We start from the raw sequence: 16,033 nt of genomic DNA, 5'->3' as shown, positions 1-16,033 counted from the left end.
CGGTTGGGGCGTGGCTGTGGAAAGGGGGCGTGTTTGGGAAAAAAAGGGTCTACAACGCGTCATGATCGTTTAACATGTCTGCTTATTGTAAGCGACATTGCTCTTGTTTTCCTGTGAAGGTGCCTGTAAAGACTGGTGGTTGCGGTTTGATATATTGATGTATTTCACACACACTCTCACATTGGATATGTTTTCCAATTAATTATTTTTCGTTTTTTTTGTGGGATATCTTACTGTCTCTTTGAAAAGCCTTTCTAAGGAGCTTGGACATTAGAGTTCTCAACGAGCCTGAACATTAAAGCCCGGCCCTAACTGGGCCCTAACTGTGTCCTAACTGGGCCCTAACTGTGTCCTAACTGGGCCCTAACTGTGTCCTAACTGGGCCCTAACTATGTCCTAACTGGGCCCTAACTGTGTCCTAACTGGGCCCTAACTGTGTCCTAACTGGGCCGGCTCGAACAGAGCCCAGCCCGAACAATCACCATAATTGTAGGGCAGAAAAAACTGAACTGAGCAGATTAGACCTTCCGTTACAGAGATAATGGACAAAACATCTTGAAAACTGACACTTTTGCTAAAAAAAATTATGTTTCAGTTTTGGCCATTTTCACAATTTGTTTTTATTTTATTAACACCGGCTAGGAATGTCGGACGGCGACGAACTAGATATTTGAGTAAAGTTCACTTTGAGCCGCATCCTACGCATCCACTGCATCTTTCTTTCTTTCTTTCTTTCTTTCTTTCTTTCTTTCTTTCTTAAGCAACGCAGAACCTTTTGAATAATTCCATCTTTAATGTCTGTATATAGAGATGATTAACGCTCGCTACAGGAGAGAGGCGAGACACTCCAGTGAGTTATGAGGTCATAAAACGTACGGCGGCAGCGCCACTCTGGACAGCGTAGTTAGAACACAGATACTGTAAAAAAAAAGTACACAGGAGCCGAGATACAGGCTTTTGAAGTTATAAGTTAACCAGGAAGTGGATTGGAGTCTAAATCTTCGACAAATTATATCTCCTGGTGCTGTGAAGGAGAAAAAAATATATAATTTTTTTTTCAACCGTATATATACGGTTTTGGCACTCAACAGTTGTATTTGAAAAACCGTATACAGTATATACGGTTTTGGCACCCAATGTGTTAAGTAAAAGTATCAATATCACAATGTAGAAATAATCAGTTACAAGTAAAAGTCCGGTATAAAAAATGTGCTTGAGTAAAAGTACAAAAGTTTTAAAATATACTTAATTACTGAAAATAAAAGTACTCATTTTGCAGAATGTCCCATTTAACACGTTTCCAAATGTATAAAAATGCTTTCAAAATAGCCGATCTACTATCTCACGCATCGCGACACATTGTACTTGAGTAAATCTACTTCGTTACTTTACACCAGTGTCTATCAACCCTGGCAAACGTCCCAATTTTGGGCCGGGGCTACTGCTGAGATGTGCCGCGCCGTTTGAAGAAGGTTTGGAAAAAAAATAAAATACATTACAATAATAATAATCAGGCATGCAAACAGCCCCGAGGTGAAAAGGGTGACAACATGCTGTTTTTTTTTTCGGGTCAGGTGTCACACTATTTCCCTATTTGGATTCAAAACGGCTAGTGGAAGCTGAAAAGCTACAAGTTTGCATGTCTGAATAATGCAAAAACAGAAATATTTGTTTGCATTTGCTTTTTTTCTCCCTCATATATTTTCATAATAAAAAAAATGCGTATCGTATCGAAATCGTATCGAAGTTGTGTGCCCAATATCGTATCGTATCGTGAAATTAGTGTATCGGCACACCCCTAGTGTGTGTGTATACCAGGTGTGCCAGGTGTGCCTTGGCACAAAAAAGATTGATAAACACTGGTTTACACCACTGCACAGAACAGGGCACTGCTCTCTCCTTTAACCTCTTGAACCCCAGCGTCCTTATTCAGAACATAAGCACAAAAATAGCAGATTGTCTATTTGACGGAGAAAGTGGTCAAAGCCCAGTTGTAACTGAAGTCCAGAGACAGGGGTTGAAGAGGTCAAAGGTAGGGTAGGTGATATTGTTGGTTAAAACGAAAGGTTTTTTGTTAAAAGGTCAAAGCTCTACATTCTGATAGTAATCATTACGAAAATACAGTGTCAGGTGGGTGGCAAACCTTCAGCCAATCAGGACAGAGTACCCATGTATCAGCTTAAATGTTATATTGTTTCAGTTTCAATGTCGTTCTGCTCATTTCTTTGTGTCATCACTTCACCTGTGCCCTGTGTGAATTCTCTCTCCTGTTTGGATAAAAGTGGTATCCTATCCCGACCTGAAAATGTATTCTCTGTTTAATCACTGAACAAACGCACTGTCTATAGCAATGTTTACTATCAGAATATAAAGCAATTTAACTCTTATTTCAACCAAAAACATATCACTTACCCTACCTGTAACTAGCACTAAGGGAAAGTAACACTATCATACAAAGCTAAAAAAAACTTTAATTAAAAAGACATCTTTGGGATTTGCTGTTAGATGTTAAAACTGAACAATAAACCTTACTTAGGTCTCGTCTCATATTCTCACTGGCAATGCGTTCAGGTATTTCATCTTACGGCAGCCTTTTGCCTCTGGAGTGCATGCTGCGTTCTGAACTCGGTGTCAGAGCTGCTCAGGGAAACCCAGAGGAAAATAATAATGATGATTGCATGTAGAAAAAATATGATATCATGGAGGAGCACTACCACGACATTAATAATTCATGGCTCTTTGAAGGCATTTTCATCTGCATGTGTTTTTTATTTTTTTGCTCCTTAAAGATGAAAAGACCTGTGGACCCCACGAATTCCGCTGTGAAAACAACAACTGCATCCCAGACCACTGGAGGTGTGACAGCCAGAACGACTGTGGAGACAACTCAGACGAGCAGAACTGCAGTGAGTAACAACCGTCTTCCTTGGTTATACTTGCAGAACTCGGCGAGCAACAGGAACGGTTTGAAAATATGGTCACTGTCACACAGAAACCTCTCCATGCTACTCCACTACAATTATTTGAAAACTTGAGTTACTAGTTACTTTGCAGATCTACAAGCTCACAATGTGTCGCGATGCGACACATTGTGAGCTTGTAGATCTGCTATTTTCAAAAGAAAACTTGTGAAATGGGACAATCTGCATAATCAGTACTTTTTACTTTTGGTACTTTAAGTATATCTTGATACCAATACTTTTGTACTTTTACTCAACTACATTTTTAATTTCCGGACTTTTTGCGAACGACACGCAAGTGGAGCTTACTATGAAACCGTGCTCGGGTTGTGTGTGTGTGTCTCTGTGTGTGTGTGTGCACTGCCTGTGTGCAGCTCCTCTGAGATAAGTAAATGTCCAATTTAGACGTACCATACATCAAATGAAAGGTCTTTGAAAACTGAACACACCTGTCAAGGTTGCGTTTAAGCCCGCCCCTTCCCCCGGAAGCCACGCCCCGGAGAAGGCTTCTAAAAACTCCCCATTTAAACCCCATGTTAAATGAAAAGTGCCCGAATCGCCCTGAAACTTTTTCTACCCCCCCTAAGTGGGGGTCTACGGACAAATACTTCGGCCTCGGATTTTGCCTCCGGAAGTGGGTGAAACAGGCACTTCAAACATTTCTTTTTTTTATTGGTTACTTTTTTTCTTTTGTTTTTTTGTTCGCTTCCCGCGTTCGCGCGTCTTACTTGTACTTGTAACAGAGTATTTCTATATTGCAGAATTGACACTTTTGCCTAAGTAAAAAATTTTAGTACTTTTTCCACCACTGCCGACAATAGCAGATCGCCAAGCTCTCAATGCCACGATCTGCTATTTTGGGGTGCGTGACACGTACAAGTATAAATCAGACATGACGTGCGCATGCGGGGTGTTTGAAGTGTTTTGCGCGCGTGTGTGTGTGTGTGTGTGTGTGTGTGTGTGTGTGTGTGTGTGTGTGTGTGCGCGCCAGTGTTGATTTTGACAGCAAATTTTGATTTAGTTTTAGTCATAATCTTTTGAATAAAATTCCACTTAGTTTTAGTCATATTTCAGTCATCTGAAATGTTTTAGATTTTGTCTAGTTATAGTCGACTAAATCTACAGTTGATTTAGTCGACTATAATGTATGTTGGCGGTGCCTTGATGGCGTCATAATGGCTGATTTTACACTTGGTTGCATGCTGGAAATAGCAGATCTACAAGCTCACAACACGTCGCTGCCCTGCTATTTTCAGAGCGCAACACCCGAGTGCAACCAAACATAAAATGACTTGTCTTTTAGTTCTACTGGATCTCTTCTCCACTAGATCCCTCACTAACACTTTAGTCTAGTTTTTATTTGTTGACGAAATTGTCAATATATTTAGTCTTAGTTTTAGCCATCAAAGCTTTTTTTTTTTTTTTTTTAGGTTTTGTGTAGTTTTCGTCAGTGAAAAAAGGTAGTCGACGGTCATTTTTCGTCATAGTTTTAGTCTACGAATGTAACACTGGTGTGCGAGCGACCTATGCAGCACGCCGTGTGTGCACACAGCACGGCGTGTGTGTGTAGTGTACATACGTGCCACTGTGCTGAGTGTGCATCATTTGTGTGATTTATTAGCCGGCGGTATTCCCCATACCTATTAATGTCACTTAAAATGCAAATAAAGTCCAGTCAAGTGTTGGACGTGGAAGAATTAAGCAGGTGTAGTATGGGCCGGGCGGCCCAGGCAGACAAGCAGCACAGAGAGAGAGAGAGAGAGAGAGAGGGGCTGGTAAATCAGATAGTGCTGCAGTGCCTGCTGGGAGCCTGGCTGGCGGCTCACAGCTCATAACACACACCCAGAGCTAGCTAACCGTCCATGATAACAAGAGGAGAGAGAGAGGGCCCAGGCAGGCTCTGGATCTGATGCAGCTGTTTAACCCTCTAAGACCGAGAAAGCGTCATCTGTGTCATTTTAAGATTTTTCTTTGGGCTATGCAAAAATAGCAGATCTACAAGCTCACTTATGCCGCGCTACGAGCTTGTAGATCTGCTATTTTTTTGAAAAAATCGTGAAAATGAGTGCAAATCTTTGAATATGTTTTTTTAAAAGCGAACATTTTTAACTTTGCTTCTGGGGGGGCCCCGGGAACAACGTATTTTCATCTCATTTTGGGGGTCCTTGACATGAAAAAAGTTTGAGAACTACTGATATTTTTAAGTAAGTAGTAAGTAAGTAATACGTTTTTTCAAAAAATTTATAGGATTTAGAAGACATTTGTAGAATCCCCCAGAAGCAAAGATTTGAGTTAAAAATCTTCGCTTTAAAAAATATATATATATTCAAAGGTTTGCACAAATGTTCACGATAAAAAAAAAATTGCAGATCTACAAGCTCATAGCGCGGCACTCTATGAGCTTGTAGATCTGCTATTTTTTCTGCTTGTAGATCTGCTTGTAGATCTGCTATTTTTCAATAGCCCAAAGGAATCTTAAAAATGACACACAGACGCGTTCCCGTTCTTAATGGCTTAAAGACGTTCTAATACCGTCCTGAGGGACGCGAGGCTCGCTCTAAATGGGTGCAATGGCGGTTGCCAGTTTTCCCTGGCTTTGGGGACTCAGCTGTCCCCCCCTCCCCTCCCCTCCCCCTCCCTCCCCTGTATTGTGAGAATAGGCTGTGAAGGTATTTACATCATGAGCATAAACGTTGGCAGCTTCACTGGAAATACCGATACGAGAAATCAACGGTAATTAGCGGAACACGTTTTCGGTGCCAAGGAATTAGTACGCAGGTTCTGAACAACACGGGCCGCTCTTGGCCAACTGACCGTGTCATGGGGTTTGTGTTGTGTTTTGACACCTGACAGAAGTGTGTGTGTGTGTGTGTGTGTGTGTGTGTGTGTGTGTGTGTGTGTGTGTGTGTGTGTGTGTGTGTGTGTGTGTGTGTGTGTGTGTGTGTGTGTGTGTGTGTGTGTGTGTGTGTGTGTGTGTCTCTCCATTCAGAACCAGTCACCTGTAATCACAAGGAGTTTCCCTGCGCTAACGGGGACTGCATCTCCTCCCGTTTCCGATGCGACGGGGACTACGACTGCGTGGATAATTCAGACGAGGTCAGTCAACACAGTGATGTGTTTACCATGGACTTCTATCCATTCATGTACTGTACAGTATATGGTTATTCCAGTGTCCTGGTACTTCAGTAGAGGTATAGAGTTAAACATGTATACATCCATACTGTGCCTTGTATGAGCCTTTAAGGCCTCTGAACGACGTCTGTTTCATGTCATCTATGTCAGTGGTTCTCAACCAGTGGTCCGGGGACCACCAGTGGTCCTTGGGGGGGTACCAGGGGGTCCCCAGCGAAATGAGTTAACGTAGCGTCACAATAATTTTAACCATTTAGCTTTGGTTATTACAAAATAGCAGATCTACAAGCTATGAGCTTGTAGATCTGCTATTTTTGAAAAATCGTGAAAATGTGTGCATATCTTTGAATATATATATATTTTTAAAGCGAACATTTTTAACTAAAATCTTTGCTTATGGGGGTCCCTGGCACAAAAGTTTTTTTCAGATGGGGGTCCGCGGCCAAATGTACACTAATTAATGTAGCAATATTAATGTCCTCAGTTATCATTGCGTTATTGAGACCCATGCTGCAGCCGCAAACAATTCATGCTACATTAAGCACTATTGTGGCACTATTTGAGCTTCTAGACAGACAGACAGACAGACAGACAGACAGATAGACAGACAGACAGACAGACAGACAGACAGACAGACCTTAGCTATGCTCATGGCAAACCCGTTCTCACTCCCGAGGCGCCACATTTTGCCGCTCTGTCAGAAGCCCTGAAACTTTTATGAGTTTGAAGAAAACGTTGCTCAGGAGGGGATGGCCAATCTCATACAACACCAAACTGAGAATGTGAAAGTACTGTAGGCCTAGAGAAGTTTAGTGTTGACTACAGACCACTGCCCAGAAACTCTTCATCACTGTTTTTCTAAAACCAAAGCCACGACACACAGCCCAGTGTTGCCAGATTTTGTGAGAGAAATAAGCAACCAGGTCTAGGAGAACAAGCCCAGAAGAAGCGACCAGGCCACGTGAGCGTTTTAAACCTGTCGTATATTACAGTATACATAGGCTATTTGAAAATAGCCAATCTACAAGCTCACAATGCGTCGCATCCCGACGCATTGTGAGCTTGTAGATCTGCTACTTTCAAAACATCTTGAAATACAATGTGGAACATTTGGAAAATATTTGAAACATTCTAACAAAACTAATCTGGCACAAGACATTTTCAGATGGAGGTTTTAGGGACAAATGACAAATGAACATATTTGAGAACCTCCGGTTTAAATAATAAATACAAAAAATGGAAACAAGCCCAAATAAGCAACTACACTTAAGAAACAATTAAGGCCAAAAATCCCAACCCACAACTACCAATATTTACAAGCGACTTTACAGAACAAAGAAGCCCAAAGTGGCTCATAATAAGTGGACATGGCAACACTGACACCGCCGCCTCCTCACAGCCACCGTGGTTAATTGTTAAAATAATGTGACAGAAGGTGTTAGACTGCAGTGTGTGAGTGGGACGCTTTCTTTGTTTTTTTTACTTCTCATATCAGCACAAAATACACTCCAGGCTGTGTTGTTGTTGTTGTTTTTCTACCAGAAAACACAATGTGTGAACACAGCTTTATACTGTACTGTATAAACCTGATACTGAGCAGCAGTGGCGTGAGGTAACTGAGTACATTTACTCAAGTACTGTACTCAATTAAAATGATTAGGTATTTTAGGTCTTCAACAGGGGGTCCGGGACCCCTAGGGGGTCCTCAGAGTTACTACAGGGGGTCCACCAAATCTTTGTGTGATATGTTTTTTTTTTACCTTAACCACTTGAACCCTAGCATCTGTTTTCTGAGGAGAACTTTAGACAAAAAATAGCTGATCTACAAGCTCACAGAACGCTGTGAAGCGTTGTGAGCTTGTAGATCAGCTATTTTTGGCAAAGAGGTTTGGTGTAGAGGGGAAAAAAGAGCAGACGAGTAAACAAAAAAAGTTTAATCTGAAACACAATTCTATACAATATAGAGTAGGGGGTCCCTGCTTCATCTCTCTCTCAGCTAGGGGGTCCTTGGCCTGAAAACGTTGAAGACCCCTGGTTTAGGTATTTCCAATTCTCACTACTTTTACTTCTACTCCACTACGTCTCAGAGGCAAATGTTGTACTTTTACTCTCATTTTACTCAATTATTTGAAACCGTTTAGTTACTAGTTACTTTCATTATTATTACAAAACATACATTACCCATTTCAGCCCTATATACATGTCGGCCCACAATGTGATGCGATGCGACGCATTGTGAGCTTGTAGATCTGCTATATTCAAAAGATTTGTATGGATAAGGATAATTCCTTTTAACAGGACATTCATGAAAGTCCTTGCGGGCTTGTTTCCAATGAGGGCCTGTGAGCAATTAGGGGTTAAGAGTCTTGCTCAGGGACAAATTTCATTTCATCGACACATATGCTGTTCTGGCCTGGAATCGTACCTGGGGCAACCAGGGCCTCTGGCTCCCTAGGCGGGCTCACTAACCACTCAGCTATGGCCGCCCATATACATTTTATAACTTATTATAACGTGAAATGGGACATTTTGCATAATAAGTATAAGTATACCAATACTTTTGTAATTCTGGACTTTTACTTGTAACAGAGTATTTCTACATTGCTTTTACTCAAGTAAAAACATGTGAGTACTTTTTCCAGTGCTGAGCAGCACTACTACAACACCCCTGTGGTTCCTGTTCACTTTCTGAATTGTGTCTCCATCAGGAGAACACAGCCCTACCTCACATTATCATAAACCAGATGCAAGATCTTTTTTGCATCTTTGCAGTTTAAGTGTATTTGTATTTATTCTGCGTCGTACCGATGCATTTATTATGCGTGTTCAATATCACACCCATCTGTTAGTCAATTTGTCTTCGACAGAATATATCACAGAGTTATGTATATTCAGTCTGGTTTATTTTATGAGATGGCGTTGGCTCTGGGAAAATGCTATTCCCCCCCCTCCCCCCTCCCCCCCCGGGCAGAGCAAAGAAGAATGTTCATTGCTTATACAAATATTGTACGGCTGAATATTTGAATGCATCAAGCATTGCAAATTGGCTTTGCAATTTTCTAACTCGCACACTCGCACCTTAACCCATTCAGACCGGGAACGCATCTGTGACACCACTTTAACCATTATTTTATACTTTGGGCTACTCAAAAACAGCAGATCTGCAAGCTCATAGCGTGGCACAAAAAAAAATAAAATAAAAATCGTGAACATTTTTGCAAATCAATGAATATATATATATATATATTTTTTAAGCGAACATTTGTAACTCAAATCTTTGCTTCTGGGGGGTCCCTGGAACAACATATTTTGAGATGGGGGTCCGCGGCCAAATTCATATCATTTTGGGGGTCCTTGACATGAAAGAGTTTGAGAACCACTGATTATAGCAACATACGTTTAAAAAGAAAAAAACTGTTTAGAAGACATTTGTAGAATCCCCAGAAGAAAAGATTAGAGTTACAAATGTTTGTTTTGGAAAATATATATTCAAAGATTTGCATTTTCATGATTTTTCAAAAAATAGCAGATCTACAAGCTCATAGCGCGGCACCGAGTGCCGCGAGCTTGTATATCTGCTATTTTTGAATAGCCCAAAGAAATCTGAAAATGACAGAGACAGAGAGTTCCGGGTCTTAAAGGGTTAACCACTATACAGTAGTAGAAAAAAAACATTACATTTTTCATTCTACATTAGAAAATAAATTAACTTGAATATTCCATTGTCTAGCGTGGCGTGGAGTTTGGAGATTTTTTCTTTTTTTTTGTGCAGGGTCCAGCGATTCATGAAAAAAAAAGAGAAACACCTAATCAGTAGAACTGATTCACTGTACAATGCATAATTCAAGGACACAGCACTCGTTATTACAATTCATTATGCCGGCTAATTTATTGCTCTGTTAAACATTTGCACACCCGATTTTTATATATAATTCCCCTCCATGCGTGACAATGCAACCCTCATTAACCCTTGGTTATGAGCTTCTCCCCGATGCCAGCTTTCTGGGTCAGTTCAGTCAAATGTCTTTTCATGGGCAGCCAAGCTGCCATTCAATGATGCTTCATATCCACAATGGTGATTCCCAGGTGGGATCCACAATGGCTCCATCATGGATCACCTACCAGGTGGGATCCACAATGGCTCCATCATGGATCACCTACCCAACTCTTCTCTTTTTGAAGTGCCCACCCTTATTGTCCTGGGCAGCGGTGGAGAGAGAAGGAGAGAGAATACACATTTTCATCTCTGTCCAGGCAGAAATCTCTTATCTCAATATTTTGCACTTTCTGTTTTTTTCCATAAATGAATGCCCCTACTTGACTGGAAGTAGTACTCATATATTTCACTTAAGTAAAAGTAGTAATACCACAATATAAGCATACTCTGTTACAAATAAAAGGCCTGTGTTCAAAATGTTACTTGAGTACAATTACAAAATTATTGGCATCAAAATATACTTAAAGTACCAAAAGTAAAAGTACTAAAATGTTTGAAAATAGCAGATCTACAAGCTCATAACATGTCGCAATGTGACGCGTTGTGAGCTTGTAGATCGGCTATTTTCAAATAGGAGCTAAGAGGTTAATGTATGTTTTATAATATAATAATAATCTGAAAAGTAACTAGTAACTAAAGTTTTCAAATAATTGTAGTGGAGTGAAAGTACAATATTTCCCTCTGAGATGTAGTGGAGTAGAAGTAAAAGTATAAAAAATCTGAAATACTCCAGTAAAGCAAAAAATACCTCAGATTGTACTTAAGTACAGTACTTGAGTAAATGTATTTAGTTACTTTACACCATTGCAGATCTGCTAGCTCGAAACGTGGCGTGACGCGACACATTTGAGCTTGTAGATCTGACATACAGTAAGAGGTTTCTACCCGACAGAGAGGATTTGCTGGTCTGATGTGTCTCAACACGCCTATATCACTTTTAGACAATTAGATTTTTTCCTACATGTTTGCTCCTGAAGTCTGACTCTGCACCAATGATGCACACAATGTGGGTCAGGACCCAAACTTTGGGTCACATGAGGTATCTATTATGACACACATTTGTGTACGGCAACACTAATGTTTACTTTTAAACATGACACACTGAGTAATTTCTCTGTTTTTACACTAAATTAGCTTATTATAATCTTGTCTTTTTGGTAGCTGGAATGTGTTACATGCATTTATATATTTTTAAGAGCAGGCTTTGATGTGCCTTGAAAAAAAAATACTTGACAAAAACATGAGTTAGCCTGAAGAGGACTTTTTTGTTTTTGGTCAAAACATGTTGGCTTTGCTTGTCCTGAAAAAACACTTGGGCTTTTTTTGTGTTTATAGAGCACACATGCTTTATCCCTTTATCTTTTGCTTTTAATTAGTAAACCGTGGCTGTTGTTGCCAGCAGTAAAACTATTAATTGTCAATTAATTACGCATATACATATTAAATTGGGTTGGGTCACTACAAGCATGGATCAATATTTCTGGGTTATTGCTGAAAAAGTGTGCGCACCCCTCGGCTACAATAAGCACACACACACACACACACACACACACACACACACACACACACACACACACACACACACACACACACACACACACACACACACACACACACACACACACACACACACTAGTAACTGTTGAAAGGGTTTAGCATGCAAAACATGAGTTTCAATCCAGCTGCCTTTAAGAGAAAACAAGTGTGACTCGACTGCTGACCCATTTAGTTTAATGTGCAGCAAATAACAAATTAAAGACGGACGTGTTTCCAATAAGTGAAGTAGTCACACATAATGTAGAGTATGTTAATACAATATAACTTATACAATCTGTATGGTAGAGTATGTTAATACTATATAACTTATACAATCTGTATGGTAGAGTATGTTAATACTATATAACTTATACAATCTGTATGGTAGAGTATGTTAACACAATATAACTTATACAATCTGTATGGTAGAGTATGTTAATACAATATAACTTATACAATCTGTATGGTAGAGTATGTTAATACTATATAACTTATACAATCTGTATGGTAGAGTATGTTAATACTATATAACTTATACAATCTGTATGGTAGAATATGTTAATACTATATAACTTATACAATCTGTATGGTAGAGTATGTTAATACAATATAACTTATATACAATCTGTATGGTAGAGTATGTTAATACAATATAACTTATATACAATCTGTATGGTAGAGTATGTTAATACAATATAACTTATACAATCTGTATGGTAGAGTATGTTAATACAATATACTTATACAATCTGTATGGTAGAGTATGTTAATACAATATAACTTATACAATCTGTATGGTAGAGTATGTTAATACAATATAACTTATACAATCTGTATGGTAGAGTATGTTAATACAATATACTTATACAATCTGTATGGTAGAGTATGTTAATACAATATAACTTATACAATCTGTATGGTAGAGTATGTTAATACAATATAACTTATACAATCTGTATGGTAGAGTAATACAATACCTGAAACAAATTGCAATAAATGTTGGAGATTTTTCAAAAAATAGGAGATCTACGAGTTTGAGGTTGAATTTGAAGTCGAATGGTTGGGTGATTCTCAAGATACGTGGAGGACACAGACACACACACACACACACACACACACACACACACACACACACACACACACACACACACACACACACACACACACACAGATTATAAGCATTTATGGAAGGATGAATTTATGTTTTTGTTTGTTTTCTGGCCAATGAGAAACACAACTGCATTCATAAACCACACAATGGCAGCCATGGCAGTCAGTGAATGAAAGAAAAGCTAGCGAGAGAGAGAGGGGCGTTTCACATTGTAGAAAGCAATGCAAAAAGTAAAATATGCACGTTGTTGAGCAACAAACAAAAGCTTTGTTAATTTTAGGCAGTTTGTAGAAGCTTTGTGTGCTGGCTTGTTGTTTGCACTCGCAGTGCAAGCTGTGTGGAGATTATAGAGGCGGGCGTGGGCGTTTAGTTTGAGAAAAACTATCCATGGAAAAAGGAATTAGTCACGTTAATTACTAGATATTAACCCATTAAGACTGGGAATGCATCTGTGTGTCATTTTAAGATTTATCTGGCTATTCAAAAATAGCAGATCTACAAGCTCATAGCGCGGCACCGAGTGCCGCACTATGAGCTTGTAGATCTGCTATTTTTGAAAAATCTTTAACATTTGTGCAAATCTTTGAATATGTATTTGTTTTACTTTATCTTGTTTTGGGAGTCCCTGTAACAAAATATTTTGAGATGGGGGTCCGCGGCCAAATACATATCATTTTGGGTGGTCCTTGACATGAAAAAGTTTGGGATCCACTGATATTATAGCAACATCCGTTCAAAGATTTGAGATTTAAAAAACATATATTCAAAGATTTGAACATTTTACCAATCAATATAATTAAATAGCAGATCTACAACTTCAAGCGCCATTTGGTGCCGCGCTATGAGCTTGTAGATCTGCTATTTTTGAATAGCCAAAGATATCTAAACATGACACACGGTCTTAATGGGTTAAAATCTATCTACCTCCAGTGGACCGATAATAAAAGGGAAACGGCCTGCCAGTAGAGGCTAAGTTTGCTTTGGCTGCCTTAGTCTGTTGGGTGACGACTCTGAAATGTTTTAATAAAGTGAAACAAACGTCTGTTCTCCTAATCTTCCCCCATTGTTTATCGGTAGGAGATTTAAAGGGTTTTGGGTTTTCCACAGAAGCATTCATTATTTAAATGAGTACTATGCAGATACAGAATACCAAAATAACATCCAACGGATTGGTTAACACCCAAAAACACCATCATTCTGGACAAATTGAAAGAATGGACACCATCATTTTCCAAACTTTTTGGAGCAGCCATTTAATTAGAGCCTGATCTTCATGTCCATGTTTTAAGACAATATAGGATGTATCTTATCCATTCTAAACACGTTATTGTCTACTTGCAGCTTACAGTATATCATACATAAACCATTTTGCCGTTAAGTGCTTCATTTTTCGAGGTTGCATTTGTCATATTCCTGGTTTACATTTTGTCCAGTCATTGAAATGCCACCTAATTGACCCGAATAATTGTGTCAATGTCAGCTGAACAGAAACTGTGTGGCTCATGAGTCATCGCCGTTTGGCTTTTGTTCATAAATCTTTTCTTCAGAGGCTATTCTCAGGCATAGTAAACTGTGTTATAGATCGCCTCTATCTCTTAGATATTGTCAAATCTCTGCTGCTCATATAACACACTGAAATGAATGGAAAGAGATCGGCTTCCTCAGAATCCACACATACCACAGTGTGCTTTGGATACTTGTTAGGCAATCATGTCAAGTATTCACTGAGTTGTGATCAATAAGCTAGTCTAGACGGTTTAAGTGGTTAAAATAGGACCATGCTGGGACATGGTCCTATTTTAACCACTTACACCGTCTAGACTTAGTAAACGTATTTTTATTACGTCTACACCACGTCTCTTTGTCAAAAATAGACGATCTACAAACGCGTAACGTGTAATGTTTCCCCCCGGAATATGGATGTTGGGGATCAAGTGGCTACATTTGGAATATATTTTATATATATATATATATGTATATTGGGGTTTTTTTTGCATGTTTTTTTGCATTATTGATAGTTTTCTTTCTTTCTTTCTTTCTTTCTTTCTTTCTTTCTTTCTTTCTTTCTTACTCTTTCTTTCAACTTCAACTTTCAAAGTAAAATAATAAATAATCAAAAAAAGCCTTAAGTGCTTAATAGTATAAAGTCTTTTATGTATCTAGGCAACTGTACTTTATTATTATTAAAACATTTTACCAATAATGAGCTGTGGTTGCCTCTTAAGAGCTGTTCCACTGGACTTCCCAGGACAGAACATTGCTTTATTAGTTTGTGATGTTTTTGTCCTTCTATGTTCCAGAAGGACTGTGAGGCGCGCTGTGCGGAGGACCAGTTCCGCTGTCATAACAACCTCTGCATCTCACTGAAGTGGCTGTGTGACGGTCAAGAGGACTGCAAGACGGGCGAGGACGAGAGGAACTGCCAGGGAACAGGTGCTCACCCCAAGGCCTCTTTGAACTTCTTCAAAAGAAACCGCAGCTGTGGAAACAAGTGAAAAATCCATAAAATGGAACCTATCAAAAGTTTGAAAGTTTCCGCCTCCTGAAGCCTTGTGCGCTTTATAGTGTTTTTCCTTTAGACTGTTTTTTCCCCCCTGTCTTAAATAGTAGAAAAGGAGTTTCAAGGAACCCATTTGACAGTCCGTGGGTACATGAGTGTAGTAACTGTGCCATTTAAAAACAACAAAAAAAGGGATTCAGCTTTTGGAACTGAAAACCCGTTGCCCCGTGGCACCGTGGTACCGTTGCCCGTGGCACCGTGGCACCGTGGCACCGCGCCGGGGTGGTGAGGTCTTTAGAAAACAGCCTCATCCGATGCCAAGACAATTTTGTGGAGGCGTGAGACGCGTTACAGTAGTACAGTAGTACAGTAGTACAGTAGTACAGTAGTACGGTAGTACGGTAGTACGGTAGTACAGTAGCTACCGCTGTTCTCGAGACGCTCTGCCCGAGATAGAGTCGGGATGATTTGGCACAAAACTTTACCGTTTGGGGCGACTGAAGCGACTGAAGTTTATTCAGCAGCAGGTATCATACAGCACACAGCACGCTCTCTCTCTCTCTCTGGCCTGAGGGGGGGGGGGGGGAGAGACGTCGTATTCCGATGCCAACGAGCACGGTCCCAGGGTCACACTTTAAGCTTGAAATAACCTCGATGGTGGGGTTAAAGTTTTCGGTCCACTTTTCAGTAAGGAATGTAATAGACTCACCTGGGGGGTGATTTACAGCTGAGGAAAGTTATGGCTGATGGTCACTCTGTGGATGTGAGTTATCTTAACTCTTTGACTGAAAACATTG

The 16,033-nt window shown here is 39.8% G+C and overlaps 1 protein-coding gene across 1 annotated transcript in view; it reads left to right on the top strand.

The window, feature by feature from the left end:
* The window catches only part of LOC308105811 (low-density lipoprotein receptor-related protein 1B-like), a gene marked incomplete at its 3' end in the record, with an annotated part of 706,266 nt that overhangs the window by 566,893 nt on the left and 123,340 nt on the right, over positions 1 to 16,033 (top strand). The window contains 3 exon segments of the mRNA XM_080456736.1: positions 2,790 to 2,906; positions 5,950 to 6,056; positions 15,037 to 15,169. Coding sequence (XP_080312862.1) covers positions 2,790 to 2,906; positions 5,950 to 6,056; positions 15,037 to 15,169 — 357 coding nt within the window.

Source organism: Gymnoscopelus braueri, assembly GCF_963280865.1.
Source record: "Gymnoscopelus braueri genome assembly, chromosome: 18".
Taxonomy (NCBI): Eukaryota; Metazoa; Chordata; class Actinopteri; order Myctophiformes; family Myctophidae; genus Gymnoscopelus; species Gymnoscopelus braueri.
The sequence above is the reverse complement of the archived record's forward strand: the minus strand, read 5'-3'. Positions and strand labels throughout refer to the sequence as shown.